This window comes from Rhopalosiphum maidis, chromosome 2 (assembly GCF_003676215.2).
Source record: "Rhopalosiphum maidis isolate BTI-1 chromosome 2, ASM367621v3, whole genome shotgun sequence".
In the NCBI taxonomy this organism is placed as follows: Eukaryota; Metazoa; Arthropoda; class Insecta; order Hemiptera; family Aphididae; genus Rhopalosiphum; species Rhopalosiphum maidis.
Window position 1 is genome coordinate 58,346,995 of NC_040878.1, and position 9,072 is coordinate 58,356,066.

Below are 9,072 nucleotides of genomic sequence, written 5' to 3' on the forward strand. Positions count from 1 at the left end.
AAATCTTTGTCGTTAAGACGTCTTTGGTACTTGTCTTTCCGGTTAGAAAATCCTCGGAATACATAATATATATACAAGAAAAATCGTTTTACCAGGTTTCGCACACAGCCCATACAGTATATAAATAAAGAGGAAATTATGCTAACGGAAATTTAGCGAATACGTGTATCGTATATACACTGAAACGTTCAGTAGTTATAACAAGTTAACGGGCAAAGGAGTGAGAGTGAAAGATAGAGACTGCCGGTGGGAGGATATAATAACATGTAATAGTCGTCTCCACGGCAACATGCGTATATAGTAAAACGGTAATGCGTCTGCTGGGCATAATCTAGAAAATTGACGGAGTGCTAATGAATGAGTAAAACTTTTGAACCAAATAAACGGGGTAGCGGTTGCCGGCTGTCGGTTTTCTAAAAATTAAATAATTACGAGCCTGACAGTTTCCGGAAACGAAAACGTGTCGATTTCATTACATAATATACAGTGCCATAAACAATCGATTATCATGCATGGTTGACGGTCGTACATGATTTATCTACCCTTTATTTATAAAGCACACATCTTCGGCGAATTCGTTTGACAAGGAAAGATATCAGTAATTTCATTCGATAGAAAAATCAAACAAATTTTCCGATATCTATGTACTACAAGTACTTACGTTTATATTAGATATTTATATGAATAAATTTAAGATTTATATTTATATTTTGATAGAAAATCAATTCAATCAATTTAATACATATTATCACCAATATTATAAAGTAAATAGGCAGAAGTAGTTATTTATTTTTATTATTTTATTGCTATACAATTTTTGATGTGTAAATGATCTATTTACTCTCCCTATAAGGCCTATACTGGAACATTTAAGGCTTTATCAATGTTGTGCAAACGAAAAATATAACGTATTATAGACTATAGTGTTTGGGTTTATGAAAATAAAGTATAGGTATTTTGGTTTAAATAAATTATTGTAATTGGTTACATATTATATTACTATCATAATTATTAGAAATGTTATATTTTTAATTAAATGTAATGTAATCTGTTTCATTCGTTTTTAAGTAAAAAAGTTACCGAACTATGGTTCATAACTTTTTTTTTATTGTGTAACTATATAAAAAAAAAATAATAAATTTATAGGTAAAACGAAATCACCAATACATTTTTTTGATACCTATAATGATATTGGTATTCGATATCGCGATATGATAATATTGATAATCAATGTACTATACACTAAACGATATTGATATTAAAAAAAAAAAGGAATCGCTAATAATAATTATAGTTAGCAGTGTTAGTACGTCCCACGTCTACGCTGTACATATCCGGGCATATTATTTTTTTTGTGTATCTTATTTTTATTTTTGTCTAGATAGTTGAACAACAATTTCAAACCGTTCAGTGACAACTATAAAATACCTATATAATTATAAGAAATGTACATAAGCAAAAAAAAAAACGTGTGTATTTATAATTTAAAATTTGTAAAAGCAATAATTATTATATCATTGAATTGAATAAAACAAAAATCAAAACACGAAACACAAAATCTGATCGGAATAAACGCAAATAGATATTATGAACACTTATTTCTTGGTGAGGTTGGCCACCATGATTTTGAATCCATCGATTCCCTTTTGATTTAACTCTTGGTAACCCACCAAAGTACTCTTGCACTTTTCAAACCATTTAGAGATGTTTGCGTACTTCGACACGTCAACACCGACAGCCTGAATAAAAGATGAAAAACGTGTGTTAAACGTATAGGTTTACCCAAGTTATAGCACTGATATGTATAAAAATAACGCTTTAAAAAAGTACCTCAATAGTCGAAATGGAAGCGACCAAAGCAATATCAGCTACAGTCACTGAATCACCGGCAGCCCAAGCGGAAGATCCCAAAAAGATTTCCAAAAACGCAAGCGCATCATGGATTTTCTTCTCTTTGTCGTCGCTCTTCGGCACTCCAGCAAAAATCCACGGGTACTGTGGAAAGAAAAAAAAATCCATTGAAATTTCAATTCAACAATTTAGTAATAATAAAAGATTAAGGCATCTAAAAGGTAAATTTTATTGTACCTATATAATACCTTGTATTGGAATAAACTATGACTATATTTTTTTAATTAATTTTTCATATTAGACCATTAGTCCCCCGGAACCCTGGCCATAATAATTATCATAACAAGCCTAAAAGTATATTGCGGTATTATATGGTAGGTGGTAACGGTAGACCTTAAATTGTATACCGCGTAGAACGTTTAATAATTTACACACCGTATTCAGTGCGCGTACGAATGGAAAGAGACACCGCGTGGGAAATAATCGCATCAAACGACAACGATAAATTAATAACCGTTACTATATAATTGGTCGTTATAATGTAGAAGTGTGTATACTCACATATTGATCGGCGAACGCCGGATACAGAGTGCTGACGTCAAATTGCAGTCTTTGATTGACCAGCGCTTGCTTCTTCGGGTCTTTGGGGAACAGTGAATCGTCTTTTCCGTAAGCTTGAGCCAAGTACACGATGATTGCACGGCTGTAATGAAAACGTTAAAAACTTATTTAAAAATGCATTATAGTTATTGTTTGATTGTTCGAGTATTCTATTATTATTACAGTCTGTGCTCCTCCCTTCCCGCAATCCATTATTCGCCTTATACCTAATCAAAATGTCGCGATCGAGATCGAATGATCATTTTCCGGAAATAAGGGCTAAGAATCACGTTATAACGGTTACACTATACAAAAATATTCGTTCGAGAAGCTCAATAAAAATATTATTATACTAATGTACTAGGTACATAATTTATATACATGAAAGTCATGATGAAATATTGTCGACTGGAACAAATAAATCGCTTCGAAAGTTAATATCATTCAAATTTACGGAGGTCTAATATGTTATATGCTTAGAATTACGTTAGAATATCTATACTTATTTTTAATATCGCAACGTACAATTATATTTATCCGGAAGAGTGAATAACGGATGTTATTAAACTATAACCTGCATAATACATTTTTGTATTATTATCAAACATGTGCTTAACTAAACAAAATAAACCATGTATAATAATAAATTAATAACACATAATATATACGATGTAGTATTATTTTGGATCAAGTTGGCGTAATTCATAATATTATAATATATAGAACAACATAATGTACCAATATGAAATATCGAATATAATATAAATTTTAAATAATAAACTGATTATATTTTATTTTGGTTTTTAAAATTATTTCAGAAAAAAATACAATTTACTTTTTGTGAATTGTATTATAAACTTTGTAACTGACTAATCACTAAATTGATTTTACTTAGCTTACGGTTTTGAAAATAAAGTAATTTTTTAACTACAAAATATATATATCAAACCTAACTCAAGCAAAATTAACTTTAAAAGTTATATGTATTATAAACATTAATGATCACATAAATTTCACTGAATCTCTACAGGTTTTAAATATGCATAGAGCCATATAATATAAGACTAAATCCATACTTTATACATAATCCTCCCATAAAATGTTGTAATTTAATATTAAATTAACATAATAATGGACAAATGAAGTTTTAAAGTTTATAATGGCTAATAAGACTTCGATAATCTATATTATATAAAAAATTGTTTATCATTATTTTAGTAATAAACAATATTAGATAATTTAGCCTGCAGATTAAAATTATTTAGTATCTTCATTAATATAATAAATTAATAACAGTAACCGTAATACCTATTTAAATCTGCAGAATTGAAGTATAAAAATAAACTAATAATTTCGTGAAACTTATGTTATTTTATCACTAGCCAGAAGAACTTTGTATTGTAATTAGTTCGTCCCAGTAAACCAATTATATTATTTCATGTATTAAATTACTACTCGATATTTATAACCTGTATAGTTATAAAATTAATTTTAAAATATTCAAGTTATAACTTCAACTTACCTCTCCCATAAAGCTAAGTCACCGTCCACCAATGTTGGTACACAGTGTTGAGGATTTATCTGTAAAATATCAACGATTATAATTAGTACTGTTGCGCTGATACGCAATACGATGTATTCGACAACTGTATCGAAAACTTACTTTGATGAATTCTGGTTTCATGTGTTCACCGTGGTGGAGATCTAAAGTTTTCAAATTCAATTCCAAACCCAAAGCTTTGGCGGTCAGCAAAACAGATCTGCATGGCGGGCTGCCGGGAGTATAGTAAAAGTCGATCGGCATTCTAAAATAATATTATAAAAATCGACTTTTATTTTTATAACAACGCACTAATTTTTATTGAAATAGTGGGTACTTATAATATAATAAACAATAATCACGCCGAAAATTTTAATGGATTTAAAAATTACTTTTATTAAAACCACACTGGCGGTCATTATACAATGAGATTACGAACATCGAAATATACCAAATGGGTGAGTACATTGTAGGCATTATAATATAATAAATTAATTAACTAATGAATTTCAACGTTGTTGGCCCATTAGACTTCCCAAAGACAACACTTCCGTGTTATTTATTAGTTTACAGTCAAGTAAATATGTTTTGTACTCTATGTTTCTACAACATCAAACATTAAGGACGACCCTATAACGTTCGTGTTTTTAATCTGACAGTCGCTAATAAGACAACCCAAGTGCACGCACAATAACAACAAAAAACGTCTGTTGCTTCGCGTGTCACGGACCCTAAACCTTACTTAATAATTATTATACGAACAATAATCATCATTTGTTTTCTTTTAGGAACATCCCGTGGAATGCGTGAGAACATGACTGCGTCGATATGAAAATTCAGTGCTAGTCGAGTTTTATTTATTTTTACTAATTCCTACTACATCCGTCGGTAATGTAACATAATATGATACAATATACCTACAAGACATAGCCTGCAGTTACGTGCCACAGAATTTTTGCAGCGGAATGCACACGGTGCAATGTACTGACATTATATTATGTTATAACGTACTATAACACAGGTAATAACCGGTTACACGCAAGCTCTGGGGTTTTCTTGTAGCAAACTCAACGATCCGAGAAATTATAATATTATAAGCTATTTTTTATTTCAATTATTTTATATATATTTTTGAAATGTTGTATGACCTTTTCTTTTGTTGTTCACACATTTACGGAGCATTATAATTGCTACTCTCAGCCCTCAGAATATCTTTTAATAAATTATTAATTACGGTGGCGGTCAAACGATACAGTTTGCATTTTTTTGCACCGTGCTCGTCCTACAATCACGGAATGCGATGAATTCCGTTCAGACTTATCTAACCACTGAAGACGGTAACACGCACGTAATAATGTTAGTTGGGAAAAGCAGCTGGATATTTTTATTTATTTTTTTTTTTTCGAAACCGTACAACACGCTATAACGTATATTTTAAAACAGAACTAAACATGATATAAATTAATGTTATATTATATGCACTTAGGCTGTTTATTTTAAAACTGTCGATCCAATAGGTACTTCTAATCCCACCAAAATTGTAATTTAATTGAACGTATTATATTTTACCGGATGACTAAAAAAGACCTTCAGAGTTCGTGGATCGATCCACAAAAATGTGGTATTAAAATATTACGTTCATTTATATAGTAATTATCGTCGCATAAATCATTTTTAAATAAAAAAATCACAGTACATAGAACTTATATTAAATGAGCCTAAATTATTTTGTATGAACAAGGACACCAAGGATAAACTCAAGGATACCACAAAACTTCGGTCTCCAAGGATTTCTCACCCAAAATTAATTTATAACTATTTATGTATTAGCTGTAAGGCTTAATAGAGTTTAAACCAGCAATAATAATGATAATTATTTTTTATTCAAAATGAAAAAATAGTTCATATTATTTTATGTAAATATAATTTTTGATAATTTATCAACGATTAAAAAAAAATAAAATTTGATAGACATTCATTATTCGTTATTCAGTGAAAACAAAAAAACTGTACAAACAAAATAAATTGAATTTGGAAAATGTATATTAGTTTCATTCAACTATTTTCCGAAATATCAATCAAAAATAAAGTATTTTTATTTGTTGTTTTGATAACATCATATTAATACCAGCAGGTAGGAAGTATGTATTTTTACTATGCCCGCAGGACTGAATAATTTGGACTACTATGATAGTAATAATTATATAAATTGTAACTTTAATTTCTACGATTGTTCGGAAACAAATATAATCCAAGGTCAATTGTCGGTATTATCGTTGAGCGAGTATGGCCTCGAGTACAGAGTCCTTTCACTTTTTGTTTTTTATGACAACATTGTATTTTTGGCACCGGCAACCCACGATCAAAAAAATAAATAAAATACTATAGGTACTATACTTAAAAACACAAAGTAAACTAGTGAAATACATTTATAGCTTTAATATATTACATTATAAGGAAAACACGTAATATTATTTTTTAACGAGTAGTATTAGTATAACTAATATATTATTTACAGAAACAAGTTTTTAATACTGATTCTCCGGTCTCTGATTCTCAAGGGTCAAATAGGATTAAAATCAAGTATATTAAACATCCCACTCAAATAATGGAAATTTTAATTTTAAAAGTACATAATATATATATATATATATATTAAAAAATAATCAAATTTAGTATAGTAAAAAATTTCAAAAGTACAGCATGAAATTTGAAATGTCAATAAGTTTCGTTAGCCAATCGACTTACAATAATAAATAAATTGTGTAGGTTTTTATATTTGATTGGCAACCATAGTTGTTAGTGCACATAATTTACAATTAAGTAATGAGTTCTGTGAAGACTAAAATGTAGACACTATAAAAAATATTTTTTTTAATTGATATACAATATATGCATCGTACAATTTCTCAGAAAAGTATGAAAACTGTATTACTCGAATAACGATATACAACAAACCACCGAGATTTTTTTCAATTGATATAAATCCAAAAAACGTAAAAAAGTATAGGATTTAAAATTGATTAAAATAACAATAAAACTTATTCGACTACATTTTGGCCTGACCTAAACAAATAGTAATAATATTTGTAGATAGGTAACCTAATATTACATATTAGTATTAGTATAGTTTGGTTTACCTGAATCGGTCGGTTAGAGTTTTGACGTTGATAAAGTAATTGAAATGATTGGTTAGCGACTGACGTGTATGTCGACTGACTGTTTAGAGCCCGTGCCGGCTTGCCGGTTATATTTATCGGCCACTTCTCCCACCTCGCCGAATCCCCTCCACCGGTGCCAAGTCATTACTATTTTACACATTAGTGTGCGTGTATACGGTATACATGAGTATTATAAACTTATATTGCCAACTACAGTATAATAATAGTAATAATTAGTCGCCTCGTACCGATATTATTATAATTAATATAATATTTGTTGTTTTCCTGCAGATGACTCATCCTCGATTATCGCCGTGTAAAATACAATTATTTGTACACGTCATCGCGGCATCGTATGAGTGGAAGTAAGACGGTGAAAGGAAGATGACGGAATGAGGAGGAGGAGGAGGAGGAAATGGTCGGGTATATGTATCATTCACCGGTTTTCCCTTATATCGTAAAAGTAGGTAAAACAAAAAAAAAAAAAATGGCCACCGCTGATCGAACGGGCGATGCCGGAAAGTTCAAGTCGGGGACTACGAAAACGGGCCTACACGCCGTCTCGACATTACCCACTCGCAACAGCTAAACCCTCGCGTGGGTATACATCAATAATAATACAACCGCCAAATGGGTGAGAAAAATGTATGTAGGTATCTACGATATGATCGATATGGTATACGCGTTTCGTATCTATCTGTAAACCAAATGAAAGTCACGGAGAGTAAAATGGAATTTTTTTTTTTAATTTTAATATAATGTAATTATTGTTATGATGTCGCTCAGGCATTAGTACCCATCTATATTGTAGTGATCATAATATAATATTCGTATAAAACACATAAATCGGCGAAATGTGTGGCCTTAGTGATGGGTCGTTTGTGAACGAATCGTTCCAAATGAATGAGTCCGGTAGAGAAACGATTTCACCTAACCAAACGTTTTTATATTCGGTCTTTCAGTCCTCCGTTCAATCAGTTAATGTACCTATATAGTGCAAAATTCTATGCCCGTAGTAATGTTTTACCCGATAGCATTGTTCGTCGTTGATATTCGACCGGTGACCATTGGTAACCACATATCGAAAAGTGAAATATAGTTTGTGATAGGAATGTGCTAAAACTAAACGCATAATAGCCAATAATAAATATATATAAGGTAATACAATATATAATTTAATAGATATAATGGTAGATATTGAATAATATGTTTGGTTGTTTGAATTTAAATCAAATTTAGAGACGATAAATGTTCACTGGTCGAGGGTTAAAACAAACGTCCCACAGCTATCGTAAATTGTAGTGTCCTACTAGGTCTGCGCGTGCTAATAAAATTATAATATATTTATCATATCGAAACGAGATGACAACAGCTCTAGACGTGCCGAACGACTGGTCAGTGAACTGAGAAATGATAATATCATTATCGTAAACGAAAGGAACCTGGAACGGAAGGAAAGAAACGATTCATAAAACGGATCGAAAAATCCCCATCACTATACCCCGACATCTCGAAAAAGCGACGACGTAATATTTATCGATTTATTTTTCACATCACACCATTTCTTTTCAAAGTATACCTACCCATACGAAACTTGAACGTTTAAACAACGAAAATATGCATCACAAAGTGTCATTATAATATATTATGATGTAATGTGCGGAGTATTCGGTCTCGCTATGCCCTACAGCTGGTTGTGGTGTACTCTATAACCTATCAATTTCGACGCGGCCAAAGGCCTTCGAGCCTTTATCGCTAATCCTCATACCCGCACAGCACTTCTCCCGTAATTTGGACATACTTTTTACGACGTTATTGATCGGCGAACGGTCCGGTCGCGTTGTCGTTGTAGAAACGCACCTGAACGCGCACGCTATACACGCAACTTACATAACCACATATATTATTAAATTACACTTA

The 9,072-nt window shown here is 31.1% G+C and overlaps 1 protein-coding gene across 1 annotated transcript; it reads right to left on the reverse strand.

Moving 5' to 3' along the window:
• Positions 1 to 1,452: 1,452 nt before the first annotated feature.
• LOC113551214 (glutathione S-transferase 1-1) lies at positions 1,453 to 7,280 on the reverse strand. Its single transcript, XM_026953321.1, has 6 exons — positions 7,132 to 7,280; positions 4,115 to 4,256; positions 3,974 to 4,032; positions 2,413 to 2,554; positions 1,831 to 1,995; positions 1,453 to 1,739 (listed from the first exon to the last, which is right to left on the reverse strand). The coding sequence occupies exons 2-6, from the start codon at positions 4,253 to 4,255 to the stop codon at positions 1,596 to 1,598; spliced, it is 651 nt and encodes a 216-aa protein (XP_026809122.1). The 5' UTR covers position 4,256; positions 7,132 to 7,280; the 3' UTR covers positions 1,453 to 1,595.
• Positions 7,281 to 9,072: the final 1,792 nt, after the last annotated feature.

Coding starts and splice junctions, on each gene's coding strand:
- LOC113551214 (XM_026953321.1), bottom strand. CDS start 4,255: ATGCCGATCGACTTTTACTATACTCCCGGCAGCCCGCCATGCAGATCT. Junction 4,033..4,114: donor TGAAACCAGAATTCATCAAA/GTAAGTTTTCGA, acceptor GATATTTTACAG/ATAAATCCTCAACACTGTGT. Junction 1,996..2,412: donor CGGCGTTCGCCGATCAATAT/GTGAGTATACAC, acceptor TTCTTTCCACAG/TACCCGTGGATTTTTGCTGG.